The sequence below is a fragment of the Antedon bifida genome, chromosome 5 (assembly GCF_963402885.1).
Source record: "Antedon bifida chromosome 5, ecAntBifi1.1, whole genome shotgun sequence".
Taxonomy (NCBI): domain Eukaryota; kingdom Metazoa; phylum Echinodermata; class Crinoidea; order Comatulida; family Antedonidae; genus Antedon; species Antedon bifida.
Window position 1 is genome coordinate 20238238 of NC_136230.1, and position 15795 is coordinate 20254032.

General features: G+C 35.6%; 1 protein-coding gene across 2 annotated transcripts in view; it reads right to left on the reverse strand.

Moving 5' to 3' along the window:
- Positions 1 to 6926: 6926 nt before the first annotated feature.
- LOC144843747 (ankyrin repeat and MYND domain-containing protein 1-like) overlaps positions 6927 to 15795 on the reverse strand; it is a 116493-nt gene continuing 107624 nt past the window's right edge. For both annotated transcript variants that reach the window (XM_078700673.1, XM_078700672.1), the window contains exons 16-17: positions 7626 to 7779; positions 6927 to 7436 (exon numbers count right to left, since the gene is read on the reverse strand). In XM_078700673.1, coding sequence (XP_078556799.1) covers positions 7331 to 7436; positions 7626 to 7779 — 260 coding nt within the window. In that variant the 3' untranslated portion in view covers positions 6927 to 7330. The remainder of the gene's footprint in view (positions 7437 to 7625; positions 7780 to 15795) is intronic.

Below are 15795 nucleotides of genomic sequence, written 5' to 3' on the forward strand. Positions count from 1 at the left end.
CAGTAATTTCAGCGTAAAAAAACTGGCGATTTCAAAACGTACCGCAGGACTATAAATACATAAACATAGACACGATGATTAATGTACTTAAATAAAATTAGCACCCTGGGAATTAGGCCTACTTGTGAAGGAGAAACTTGTCTTTAAATTAGTTTTTTATTTGAACTCATTTAAACAAACCCAATTTGTATTTTGTTGAGGGATGGGGAAGAGGATGGGAAGAACAATTTTTAAATATATTCTTTATCCACTTAGTAACAAAATATTGTTTTAAATGTTTTATAGGCCATCAATAATATACCACTAAACACAGTAAAACATTTACGATTTAATACGTTTTTAAAACTGTCACTGTTATAATCGATTGAAATAGTAAAGTACATGTAACGATACACCACAACGACGTTTATATTTTTAGTAATTGTTAATCAGTATCAGTATCAGTAATACAAACGTTGAGAAGCACCTGTCAGTAATAACGTTTTTATTTGTATAGTATGTGTTTATAATATCCAGCAGTAGAACCTACCCACAGTCACAGTAATAAATGTTCTTTGCATATGTGTTTATATATCTAACAGTAACCACATTCACAGTAAGACAATTTCGATTCAAATGGCGACCAAAAATGGTTAATACGTATTTACAATATTGTCAAAGTATTGCAATACTATTATTATCTCAGTTTTAAGTTTATTCTCCAAGGACCCATAAATTTACCTACTTGTGTTAAACGAAGGACTCATAAATTTACCTACAAAATGGGAGTTTGAGAGATTGGAATGTTCCATTCATCGCAAATCAATACATTTGTATAAACGTATATTATATCTATGAAAATAGTATTTTTTTAAGAAAATCAGCCTGTCTTCAACATTATGATACTGTACTCGAGCTGTTCAACCAGTTTTCAGCTATTAAAAACAATTATCGTAGGAGGAGATAGGAAAATGCGAAGCATCCTCGTATTATTGTGTGCAGGTATTTTTCAAGAGGACATCCATTAGACAGTGTATACCACGATCGGAAAACACCCCTATTTGGGGCAAATCACTGAACCTAAATTCGTTTTAATTGTCAATAACTAATTATGTAACTAAATTTAATTAGTAAACAGGGTTACATCAGGTGGTTAAAATCAGTACCGAGATTCTAACCAACTTTATATACTTTTTATGTATTGTAACAAAAAAAGTGCGCCCTCTACAGCTTACAGTTTATTTATAAGGAATGCCCCGGGTCATGTGAGTTCAGTTGATTTAGAGTACTGGACCCGAACGGACGTATGAGCCTAGACTATTCTCGTTGTTGTATCTGTATTTCTTTTATACTTGTGGAGATTTCATTCACTTCGATTATGAAGGGTGAGTGTTGTACGAAATAAAACCGGATCTAGGATCTATTGTGTTAGTCTTTTATTGATTAGTTTCGATGTGTAGACCAACTAGATAATTAAGTCAGTGGAACACACCTGCTGCCGAACCCGTAGGTTATTAACGTGACCTGATAATATAAACAGAGAAAATTGAACCAGTATTTACCCCTCCCTGGCCTCTAAAGCGTGACAATGCAGTGTACGGGAAAGAGGAGTTTGAATGAATATTTGGGGAAGTTATGAAACGACCAGTAGTGAACCCAGATCGGTATGAGAAAGACACCATGGCACGAGTATCAGCGACATTTTAATTCATGTAGGCTAGCAAATGGTTGGACAGACGAACAGGCTGCGACGTTCTCGTAATGGCCAGAGTATTGGTTACAGATCCCTTTGTGGGTGTACAACCCAGATAAAGTACAGTAGTTCATAATTTGTTGGCAGGTACTAAGGTGGGGGTTTTATCCCCAGTTGAGGTAGTACAAGAAGAGGCACCTCGACCGACAGTCTTCTTGCAGAAAACGGTACACATTCCTGACCATCTATCTGATCTGTATAAAAGTAGTGTAGAGAGTGCGGGACAAGAGCCCGGTAAACAGATTGCCCAGCTACTGAATAAACATGCAGACGTTTTTAGTAAAGGTGACCAGGATATAGGTCGAACTGGGTTGACAAAACACAGAATCGAAACTGGAAATGCTGCTCCTATTCGGGAGGTACCACGGCGGCACCCTATTCAGTATCAGGCGGAGATTCAACAAGAAGTTCAAAGACTGTTAGAGCGGGGGGTGATTGAGCCCCTGGGCAGCGAACATAGTGCTCGTAGCCAAGAAAGATGGAACCAAACGGTTTTGCATAGATTACAGGAAACTGAACGAAGCCACGATGATGCTTATCCCATACCTCGCATCGACGACTCATTAGATGCATTAGCCGGGGCTACCTGTTTCTCTACCCTCGATTTAGCATCAGGCTACTGGCAGGTGGAATTAGACCCGGAAGCACAGCAGAAGTCTGCATTCGTGGTCAGAGGAGTCCATTACTCGTGGAAAGTAATGCCGTTTGGATTGTGCAACGCTAATGGGTGTTAGCAGGTCTCCAATAGGAGACTCTTCTGGTGTATCTAGATGACATTATCGTTTACGCCAAGAACGTTCCGGGGGCAATATACCGCCTAGACGCAGTACTGAGTCGATTAGGAAATTCAGGACTAAAATTGAAGCCGCCAAAATGTTCTTTGTTTCACCCAGAGGTATATACCTGGGTCATATCGTCTCCCGTGATGGTATTCAGACTGATCCGTCTAAAATTGAAGCAATACGAGACTGGCCATCACTTCTCAATGTGTAAGGAGTTTTCTGGGATTAGCCTCCTACTAAGACAGAGCATTTGCGGAGCTAAAACTGCGTTTTTAGAGGTCGCCTATCCTAGTCTATCCTATTCCAGAAGGAGAGTTTATCCTGGATACTGATGCCAGCGATGTAGGTATCGGTGGTGTGCTGTCACAGATACAACAAGGAGAAGAACGAGTTATTGCTTATGCCAGTCGGACCTTGGGTAAAGCAGAGAAAAATTACTGTGTGACTAGACTAGCTGTAGTTGTTTACTTACGTCATTTTCGTCAGTACCTGTACGGCCGACCAATACTTGTACAAAACCACACTTCCCTAAAGTGGCTAATCAATTTTCGAAATCCAGAAGGTCAGCTTGCCAGATGGTTTGAAGCAATAGCTGAATACAATATTACAGTGCAGCACCGCCAGGGGATTCGGCATGGAAACGCAGACGGCCTTTCCTGAAAGATTTGTAAGCAGTGTGGTATGATTGAAGACGACGAAGGAATGAGTAACCCCGGCCCTTACAAACAAATTCGTCTGACCCGAGTTGAACCTGAACTTACTTTGGATGAATTTAGGGGCAAACAATTGGCGGACTCCTCGATCAAATGGGTCATTGAAGCGAAGGAAGTGGGGAGTCCTCGTCCGAAATATAAGGAAGTTGATCCAGAGAAACGTGCCTACTGGATTTTGTGGGACATGCTAGAAGTGGTTAACCCGGCGATGGGAATAAAATGATGGAAGAGAGAACACGTGGAAGTTGGTACTTCAACACGAATCGAGATATGGAGATCACCAAGACACGAACAACGTCCTGGAACGTTTCAATAGAACTCTGGTGAACATGTTGCCCATGATGATCGATCCAATACATAAGCAGAGAGACTGGGACAAATGGCTTCCCTATGTTACATTTGCATACCGATCAACCCCCCAGGACTCCACTGACGAGTCCCCAAACATGCTCATGCTGGGGAGAGAACATCAAACCAGTTCCATCAAGCACAGAGCCAGGTTAGCTTGCCACTCGTACCCTAGATAGACTTTACCAAGCTAAGATACAAGCTAGAGAGGCCTTAAAGGCTAGTGCTCAAAGACAGAAACAAGGGTATGATAAGCTTGCTAGAAGCCTGGTTTAAACGTGGGGCAATTTGTTTGGATGTTCAATCAGACAAAACGAAAGGGCTTGGCCCGAAATTAGAATGCAGATAGAAGGGAACATATTTAATTGTTAACAAATTAACTGAAGTTACCTACCGGATAAGGTTGAACCCCGGAGGACGTAAGCGGGTGATCCATTGTGACATGCTAAACCCCTATGAAGGACACCCTGTCGAAGGGTGGGAACCTGAACCTGAACCCACTTCAGATGGGTTTCTTAGGAATCCCTGAAGGGTTAGGCAGAAGCCTGTAAGATTTCGGGATACCTGTAAACATCTGTTTTGTTACTCTACAGATCCCACTCATGAGACGGAAGGAAAAGCAGTGGCTCTGGCACAGTCCAAACGATGCCATGCAAAATATGCAAAGGGACTTTCAGAACGGAAGAGAAATTGAGAGGACACACAGGAAGAAAGAGTGTGAACCTATTCTGCCGCCGGCAGGTGACATTCTAACAGTCACTAGGATCCCAGTCTCTGGTAAATGCCGTATTAAATCAAACACCATTCCAACCGAACATGAAGGTCAAACGGCTGAGTGGTGGGAAGCCGGCATATTTGTCCGGAGGGGAGAGGAGGTCGTTGGAGGATATGGACGGACCAGTACATCCCATGGATCGAAAGTTGATGAACAGAGTAAAGGAAATCGTGGAGGAGGTTACCACGCAATACTATGAAGAAGGTGGCAGGGTCACCAAGGTTGAAACAACTTTAATTAGAAACGATGATGAGTATCCTAAACTTGTCGTCTAGTTAGCGTTTATAAAATTTTATGCATTTGTTTTACTTTGTTGACTTTTCTTGCTATTTTTTTTTTCTCAGTTTCAATTTCCTTGGATACAGGGGACGAATCTCTTTAAGGTGGGAGTTATGTAACAAAAAAAAGTGCGCCTTCTACAGCTTACAGTTTATTTATAAGGAATTTCCCGGGTCATGTAAGCTCAGTTGATTTAGAGTACTGGACCCAAACGGACATACATGAGCCTAGACTATTCTCGTTGTTGTACCTGTATTTCTTTTATACTTGTGGAGATTTCATTCACTTCGATTATGAAGGGTGAGTGTTGTACGAAATAAAACTATTGGAACCGGATCTATTGTGTTAGTCTTTTATTGATTAGTTTTGACGTATAGACCAACTAGATAAGGGTTAGGTTATTAACGTGACCTGATAATATAAAAACGTTACAGTATCTTAGAACATGCTTAATAGTTACAAGTCTTCCTTAGTAGGGTTAGCTAAATGTTGGGATAATTTACTTACTACAAAACATATATCGGGTCTGGTGCATGTTTGGGCATAAATAAGGCTGCCAATCATTTCACGATAATTTGTCTCATTTACATTGTCGGTAGTTCAAATTTTTGTTCGCAAGGGGTGGATCTCGGTTTACACTCGACATGCCAAATCTGTCAAGTACTTTTAACAAATACAGTATTTCTTTTGGTTCATTTTCACATACCCATCGCCTTGCTCAAAATTAATCCCCAGAAAATATCTTAGTTTTCCAAGATCTTTCATTTTAATTTTGTTTCCATCATACGTCTTCTTAGTGCATTTTGTTTGAACTCATTTTCACTTAAATAGTCATGCAGAACTTTGTTCCTACCAGATTGCTTTAAACCATATAATGATTTGTTTAGCTTTAGAATTCTGATTTCCCCGAAATCAGATTTTGATTCAAAACCTTCTGGTTGCTCAATATAGATATCTTTATCAATAGGGGCATTTAAGTAGGCCGTTTTGACATCCAATTGGTGCAGTACTAAATTATGTTGCGCTGCGATTTGCATTAGAATGCGAACTGATGTAATGCTAGCAGTAGGGGAAAATGTATCATTATAATCAACACCCTTGATTTGAGTGTAGGCAAATTGCCAAGGATAACCACAAGTGAACTCAATCACTTTCCTTCTCTCAAAGGTGGCTCTCCTGTTCACACGACAAATATATATATATATTATTAAACTGAGGACTAGTGCTGTTCCGCCGTACCACGCCGAGAATGTTAAAGAGTCGCTATCCAATTGAGTTTGAACAATACCATGAAAGCCCCAGTGGTCTAATGGTTAGGACATCTGCATATCAAGCAGGCGGTCCGAGTTCGAGTCTCGGTTGGGGCGACTTTTTCTCATTCTCACAGATTTCCTCATCTTTATCGTTTCAAATTAATTAATTAAAATTTCAGTATATCACCGGGCGGTTTAGAATTAATGTTCTTTGCCTGATTTGTTTATATATATAAAAGTATCTCTTCGGAGATCCCGCCTCGTGAATAAAAATACTGAAAGATGAGGGCGTATCAATTTGATCTCTGGTGCGCGTGCGTACAACTGAGGACTAGTGCTGTTCCGCCGTACCACGCCGAGAATGTTAAAGAGTCGCTATCCAATTGAGTTTGAACAATACCATGAAAGCCCCAGTGGTCTAATGGTTAGGACATCTGCATATCAAGCAGGCGGTCCGAGTTCGAGTCTCGGTTGGGGCGACTTTTTCTCATTCTCACAGATTTCCTCATCTTTATCGTTTCAAATTAATTAATTAAAATTTCAGTATATCACCGGGCGGTTTAGAATTAATGTTCTTTGCCTGATTTGTTTATATATTATTAAATATATACACAAGATGCTCTACAAAGACTTGTTGCAAATTGTCATGAGAAAAAATCCTGACATATGACAGGACTTGATTGGTAGCCAAGCCTCATAACCACCTAACCCCAACTCCACTCCTTTGACCGTCGGTCAATTTTGTTAAAGTGAAAGTGTTGTTCTCTTGTCGAGAACCAATTTCATCTTCCATTGCTTTTTCCCATTCCTTTGCATCAGGCGATTTCATTGCATCTTGATAATTTTTGGGTATTGTGGTAATAAATCTGTAACAGTAATCTACACTCGCAAAGCGGTGTCCCCATTTTCAAATTCATGGAACATTTATTTACAATGCAGTAACCACTTTGTTGCAATGAATCATAATTTGTTACTATGACGACTTTAAAAATAAAATAATGCAATGTCAAAGTATATATTTTCAACTTTAATATATGAACATTTCAACGAAGACGGTTAATTTTAGGTTTGTTATTTCGGTCCAAGAAAATGTCATAGTTTGTTTGATTGTCAGAATTAAAAAAATTGTATGTAATATGCAATTAAGGATGACATAATCAACTTTTTTTCTCATAATTTCATAATAAATCATACATATGATACATACAATTTCAATTGGTGGTACAATTTAGTACGGAATGTATGAACCCACTTTCCAAACCATTGAGAGACTCTTAAAAAAAACCCAGAAAATGAGAGGCAACATTGCCTGGCATCATTGCCAACATTGCTGCCTCTTATCATATCCATCAAAGTACCTAATGTTTACCGAAACTTTGTATCATGGTCATTGTTCTCGAAACCTTACAAACATTACCCACTATCACAAGCATCACAACATAAAATGTTTACAGTCGCATTATAAACTCCTTACAACATAACTTCCAATATGCCTGTACACAATCTTGCATAATTCTGTCATGGTGTACCACGACAACCAGCGGGTACACCAACCTAAATAAAAAGTTGATTTAATAAACCATGATTACATGATCACCTATGCTATTATTCTACTGCTGACTATCACGTAACTAATTCTGTTATTTCATGGTTATATAGCATTAACATTAGTTAAAACTGTAGTTGTCTGTGATTTCATTGTTTGCTACAACTTTGTTTAAAGACATTCTTTCATAATCACACCTTTTACCAATGACATTTTTCTCAAAGTTCATCTGACCTTCAATAGAATCACATTGCCTGGTAAGTTTTCTTGCAGAATAAATTGCTTTTACTCCTGACGGTCCAACTAAACCAGATAGTACCTTATTACTTGGACTTGGGCTTCTGCTATGACCTATTGAAAACAAATAATGTAATAGCTTTTTATGTAAGCATTATTTTCATAATGAAAAAAAAAATCTTATTTCGTTTCCTTTCCCAAGGAGACTCGAACTCTGTACCTTGAATGCTATAGAAGCGATCACAGACCATCGTCCAACTTTTCTAGACAAGAATTTTCCGTAGATTACAAATATGGAAGGTAATCGATCAGGATAGGAAGCATTTTCGAGATATAAGGGGTCAAAGTTCAAAATTTACCAATTACAACAATGTATTATGTATATGTATGATAACAAATTTATTGAAGCACAATTTAGTCTTTTATTACATTTTTAGGATTATGAAATAAAATCCCTTTGTAATTAAGGTTCAAATGTTAATATTGACCAATCATAGAATGTACCTATAAAACCAAATAAAAACTAATATCTAACAAATATTGGATGTTTTCTCATCCTATTAATCAATCATACGTAATGTAAAAGAGCGAATACAGGTCAAAGGTCAACATTTTAATATGCATATTAGTTACCAAATACTGATAATATAACTTTTCAAAATTAATTTTGCAAAGTTGGTCAGAACATGGTTGCAGGCCTGCAATATTCATTTTGAGGCAATAAACTATCAGATTTGATCTGCTTCTAATATGTTGGCAATATATAATTTTGGTTTTTATTTGTCTAGGTACTCAGATAACTGAGAATACTTAGTTATGTACTAGCCAGTCTGTGCACATTAACTGGTAAACAAAATACAATTATGTGGTTTTTTTCATTTGGTCAAAGTATACTTTCAACTTTAATATATGAACATTTTAAAGAAAAAGGTTAATGTTAAGTTTGTTATGTCCAAGAAAATGTCATAGGTTGTTTGATTGTCAAAATTAAACAAATTGTATTTAATATGCAATTAATGATGACGTAATCAACTTTTTTTTCTCATAATTTCATAATAAATGATACATATGATACATACACTTTAAGAAAATTAAATAAAAAATAGCATTCTGACGATTTATATTAATTTTAAAATTTAGCATATTTTCACCATTTTGTTAAAGATGTACTGTCCCCAAAAAACTTGAAAAATCAAGATTATTAAATCAGACTCTGGATAGGTTATTTTGTAGTTAAAATAAAATTAATCACTTTCGTAGAAAAAAAAAATTCACCTCGTATTTGTATGCTACTGGGTATTTTGGTGTCATTTTGTTCAGAATAAATATTTATTAGTTCTTTTTGTTATTGTATTGGATCAATATTTTTTTTTCTGTTATATTAGTTATCCGCTTAGTAGCGGATTAGTAGCGGATAACTCCTTGTAATTGTCTTGTTTCATCATTTTTGGTTATCCGCAACTTAGTTGCGGATAACCCTTGTGATTGTAAATATATTTTCTTCTTCATCTTCTTTGTTATTCTTCTTTCTTTCCCGGATTTTTGTGACCAGCATATCTCTATTGCTTGTGAACATAACTTTGTATAACTTGATAAAAAGATTGACATTGAAGTGTAGATGTGCAACCAAGCTTTTGGACGATGTCAGAGCCGCGTTGCGTAAGTTACGCGCGATTTTATGATTTTCTATAACTGATCATAACTGTAGAACCAACAAATATTCTTTCATGAACCTTAGTGAAAATTTAAGTCATATCAAGGGCAAACTTTCTATGGATTAAAAATGGCATATTTCACGAGAAGTTACGCGCGCACGCGCATTTAAAATTTAAAAATGCAGAAAATTAATTTCTAATCAACTTTCTACGCTGATCATGACATTAAGCATGAAAATCATGTGTTTTTCTCTTGAATTATAATTTTACAGTCTTCCCTAGTCATTTTGAAAAAGATTGACATCATTTCAAATTAACATGACGTCATACAAACACGTTGATTTAGACCATTTGCGCGCGTTTTAGTTGCAAAAGTGACAAAATATTGTCAAAATTATGTCTATTTTTAATCTATTATAGCTTCTCAGGATCATCCATGACCCTCAATTTTTTTAATTTAATATGTAAGCAGATATGTTGTAGATATGAATTCATGCAGAATCTTTACCCCTCGGATGTTATGACGTCATCGTATGGCCACACGAATGTAAAATATAGGATTTTTTACTCTTTCGTTATTGCTCATCACATTAAATAGAGTGCATCTCGCTTATACGTATTCCATTTCCCCTGAGATTTTAATATTGTCTACGTCAATCAACTATCTTTCGCATGAGTTAAAAATATTTTAATTTTTATGACGTCATCATGTCTAAAAATGTAAATAACATGGGTCACTTATTTTCATTTTTACAGTAAATTTTAATCTGTTATATCTCGTCAGAATAAAAAGTGATAATCATGATTTAAACGTTTTCCGGAAGTCATTGGTTTGTAGATACAAATTCATGTAAATATTTTGCCAATCAGATGTTGTGATGTCATCATATGGCCAGTTGAATAAAAAAAGTTGTATTTTCATATTTTGCGTCATAGTTCATGACATTTAAAAGAGCGCGCATCCATATTCTATGTTTCCAAATTTCTTCAACGCGTTAATATGTTGTTGCTCAGATAATTCCCTTCCAAAATAGCTATCTACGTGTTTCGTTTTGATGACGTCATCATGTTAAAAATTAGATTGAAAGATGGGTCTCAAAATTTCATCTATGCTACATTGTATATAACATATACAGTGTATTCTGTTATAATATCGCAATGATATCGGTACAATTCAGCACTGTAAACATATTTAATTCATGTCATAGGATGGCATAATAATTGTCGACGTTCATAACAGTTTAACGTACGTGCATGTTGCATTTCCGCGGATAACCCGAACTCGTCAAAGTGACGAGTTCAAATCTAGTTGTTATCCGCAACTTAGTTGCAGGATAACCCTTGTGATTGTAAATATCTTTTTTTTTATCTTCTTTGTTATTAGTTATCCGCTTAGTAGCGGATAACTCCTTGTAATCGTCCTGTTTCATCATCTTTTTTTTAGTTATCCGCACTTGGCGGATAACTCCTTGTTATTGTATGGGATCAATATTTTTTTCTGTATTATTCTTCTTTCTTTCTCGCTATTTTTGTGCAGCGCGTTTCTCTAAAATGTGTAAACATAACATTTCATAACTTTGACAACATGTGGACATTTACCTGAAGTTGGTCACCTCCTATTTTTGAAAGACGTCAGAGTTGCGTAACGTGACTTACGCGCAATTTAATGATTTTTTATGATTGATCATAGATTAAAAACTAAAAGTAATATTTAATTGACACGTTGTGAAAATTTAAGTCATCAAGAGCAAACTTTCTACGGATTAAAAATGGCATGTTTCACAAGAAGTTACGCGCGCACGCGCATTTAAAATTTCAAAATGCGCAAATATAATTTCTAATCAACTTTTTATGCGTTTCTTGTCATTTTGAGCATGGCAAAAATTCCCACGGGCGCGCAATTTTTTACGCACGCGGTGCGCACGTAGCGTTAAAAACATATTTTTTTCTCTTGAATTATATTTTTCAAGCCTTTCCTAGTAATTTTGAAAACAATTTAGACCTTTTCCAGTTTAAATAACGCCATACGAACACGTTGAATTAGACAATTCGTGCGCGTTTTTTATGAAAAAGCTTAAAAAATCGTCAAAATAATGTCTTTTTTTAAACAGTCATAGTTTCTAAAGTAAACCGTGAACCGTTTATTTTTATTACAAAATCTAGAAGTTGATGAGTTGTAGATATCGGATTATGCATCGATAAGGCTAAAAAACATTGTGAAGTCATCGTATGGCCACACGAATGTAAAATATAGGATTTTTGTCTCTTTCGTTATTGCTCATCACATTCAATGGAGCGCATCACGCTTATCTGTATTCCTTTTTCTCCTACATTTATATATTGTGTAGGTCAATCAACTTTCTTTAGCATGAGATAAAAATATTTTAATTTTTATGACGTCATCATGCCTAAAAATTTTAATTACGTGGGTCATTAATTTCATCTTTACAGTAAATTTTAATCTGTAATAGCCCGTAAGAATAAAATGTGATAATCACGATTAAAACGTTTTCTGGAAGCTATTGGATTGTAGATACGAAATCATGTGAACTTTTCGCCAATCGGATGTTGTGACGTCATCATATGGCCAGTTGAATAAAAAAAGTCGTATTTTCATATTTTGCGTAATAGTTCATCACATTTAAAAGGGTGCGCATCTATATTTTACGTATTCAAATTTCTTCTACACGTTAATATGTTGTTCCTGAGATAATTTCCTTCTGAAATTGCTATCTATTAAGTGTTTCATTTTGATACCGTCGCCATGTTAAAAATTGGAATAAATGGCGGGTCTCGTAATTTCACCTATTCTACACTGTATGTAATATGTATACAGATTATACTGTTTGCACTGTATATACTATATGACACAAAATTGACAGAATTCAGCACTAACAGCATATCATATTCTTCAGTTCTTGTCATAATGCCATAATCTTTATCTGTGTGCAATATTCCAACGTATGACGTGCACGTGGCATTTGCCGTGGTGCGGATAACTAACTCGTCAAAGTGACGAGTTTCATGTCTAGTTAGTTATCCGCTTAGTAGCGGATAACTCCTTGTGATTGTATTGGATCAATATTTTTCTGTATTATTCTTCTTTCTTTCCTTCCTTTTTGTGAGGAGCGTTTCTCTAAAATGGGTAAACATAACATTTCATAACTTTGTCAACACATGGGCATTTACGTGAAGTTGTGCACCTCCTATTTTGAATGACGTCAGAGTTGCGCAACGTGACTTACGCGCGATTTTATGATTTTTTATGATTGATCATAGCTTAAAAACCAAGAGTAATTTTTTTTTTACCCTTTATGAAAATTTAAGTCATATCAAGGGCAAACTTTTAGTTAACTAAAAATGGCGTGTTTTACAAGAAGTTACGCGCGCACGCGCATTTAAAATTTTAAAATGCGCAAAATTAATTTCTAATCAACTTTTTACGCCATTCATGACATTTTGCGCATGTCAAAATTTCCCGCGCGCGCGAACAATTTTACGCGTGCAGTGCGCACGCAGCATGAAAATCATGTTTTTTTCTATTAAATTGTGATTTTCCAGCCTTTCCTAGTCATTTTTAAAAAGATTGACATCATTTCAAATTAAAATGACGTCATACGTACACGTTGATTTAGACCATTTGCATGCGTTTTAGTTGCAAAAGTTACAAAATATTGTCAAAATTATGCCTATTTTGAATCTATTATAGCTCCTCAGGATCAACCGTTACCCCCGAGTTTTTTAACTTATTATGTAAGCAGATATGTTGTAGATATGATTTCATGCAAAATTTTTTCCTTACGGATGTTGTGACGTCATCGTATGGCCACACAAATGTAAAAAATAGGATTTTTGTCTCTTTCGTTATTGCTCATCACATTCAATGGAGCGCATCACGCTTATCCGTCTTCCATTTTCTCCGAGATTTTAATATTATCTAGGTCAATCAATTTTCTTTCGCATGAGTTAAAAATATTTTAATTTTTATAACGTCATCATGCCTAAAAATTGAAATTACGTGGGTCATTAATTTTATCTTTACAGTAAATTTTAATCTGTTATAGCTCGTAAGAATAAAATGTGATAATCACGATTAAAACGTTTTCTGGAAGCTATTGGATTGTAGATACGAATTCATGTGAACATTTTGTCAATCAGATGTTGTGACGTCATCATATGACAAGTTTAATTAAAAAGGTCAAATTTTCATATTTTGCGTAATAGTTCATCACATTTAAAAGGGTGCGCATCTATATTTTATGTATTCAAATTTCTTCTACACGTTAATATGTTGTTCCTGAGATAATTTCCTTCTGAAATTGCTATCCAAGTGTTTCATTTTGATACCGTCGCCATGTTAAAGCCCCCTTCTAATTTAAGATCACAAACTATATTTAATGTAAAAATAATACTATATGGTCCTATTGCGATAACTTTTTTCGTCTTTAAACGGTTAAAAATGTGAAAAATAAGTCGATTCTAATAATTATAGCGGCCCGCTATAAATCCCAAAATGCATTGCGCGCGGATTGATATTTTTGTTTTTCACCTGTAATTCGCCCACTTTTCGATCGATCGTGCCGGCTAAAACAAATGGAAGACTCCTAACTTTTCAGCGAAAATACCGGGTTTTCCCCAATTTGTATCAACGGAGTCTGGCAAAAATAGAAAGACAATTAATGCAGCAACTATACAACGTCAGGCTAGGTATATAGCTAGCGTATGATGTTCGTACGTTACCGATGTTTACCAGCTAGGCCTACAAAACTAAGCCTAGCTAGGCTAGGCCTAAGACCGTCCACGAGAGGTCGATCGCCGCGAGCTACTTAGGTAGTGCATTGTTTCTCACTTTTTATCATAATTTACCATAAAACGTACATTTAAGACAAGGAATGACATGGTTTAATGTTTTTAAAGTGATATATATGTATTATTTTCCAAAAAACGTCCAAAATTGCAGGGAAGGGGTCTTTAAAAATTGGAATAAATGGCGGGTCCCGTAATTTCACCTATTCTACACTGTATGTAATATGTATACAGATTATACTGTTTGCATGTATATGCTATATGACACAAAATTGACAAAATTCAGCACTAACAGCATATCATATTCTTCAGTTCTTGTCATAATGCCATAATCTTTATCTGTGTGCAATATTCCAACGTATGATGTGAACGTGGCGTTTGTCGTGGTGCGGATAACTAACTCGTCAAAGTGACGAGTTTCATGTCTAGTTTCTTCTGTATTATGCTTCTTTCCTTCTGTCATTTTTGTGCGTCGTGTTTCTCTAAAACGTGAAAACAGAACATATCGTAACTTTGTCAACATATCGACATTTACGTGAACTTGTGCACCTCCTATTTTTGAATGACGTCAGAGTTGCGCAACATGACTTACGCACGATTTTATGAATTTCAATGATTGACAATAGGATAAAAAATAAAAGTCATTTTTTATTGACACTTAGTGAAAATTTAAGTCATATCACAGGAAAACTTTCTATGGATTAAAAATAGCATGTTTTACAAGAAGTTACGCGCGCACGTGCATTTAAAATTTTAAAATGCGCAAAATTAATTTCTAATCAATTTTCTACGCTGATCATGACATTTTGAGCATGTCAAAAATTCCTACGCACGCGAAAAATTTTACACGTTAGGTGCGCACGGAGCATGAAAATCATGTGTTTTTCTCTTGAATAATGATTTTACAGCCTTTCCTAGTCATTAAAAAAAATATTTACATCATTTCAAATTAAAATGACGTCATACGAACACGTTGATTTAGACCATTTGCGCACGTTTTAGTTGAAAAATTTATAAAATATTGTCAAAATTATGCCTAATTTGAATCTATTATAGCTCTTCAGGATCAAAGGTTACCCCAATTTTTTTAACTTATTATGTAAGATGATAAATTGTAGATATGAATTTATGCAGAATTTTTATGGCCACACGTATGTAAAATATAGGATTTTTGTCTCTTTCGTTATTGCTCATCATATTCAACAGAGCGCATCTCGCTTATACGTATTCCATTTCCCTCAAGATTTTAATATTGTCTACGTCAATCAACTATCTTTCGCATAAGTTAAAAATAATTAAATTTTTATGACGTCATCATGTCTAAAAATGTAAATAACGTGGGTCACTTATTTTCATCTTTACAGTAAATTTCAATCTCTTATAGCTCGTCAAAATAAAAAGTGATAATCATGATTAAAACGTTTTCTGGAAGCTATTGGATTGTAGATATGAGTTTACGTGAATATTTTGCCAATCAGATGTTGTGACGTCATCATATGGCCAGTTGAATAAAAAAAGTCGTATTTTGCGTTATAGTTCATCACATTTAAAAGAGCGCGCATCTATATTTTACGTAGTCAAATTTCTTCTACACGATAATATGTTGTTGCTGAGATAATTTCCTTTCGAAATTGCTATATTAGTGTTTCATTTTGATACCGTCACCATG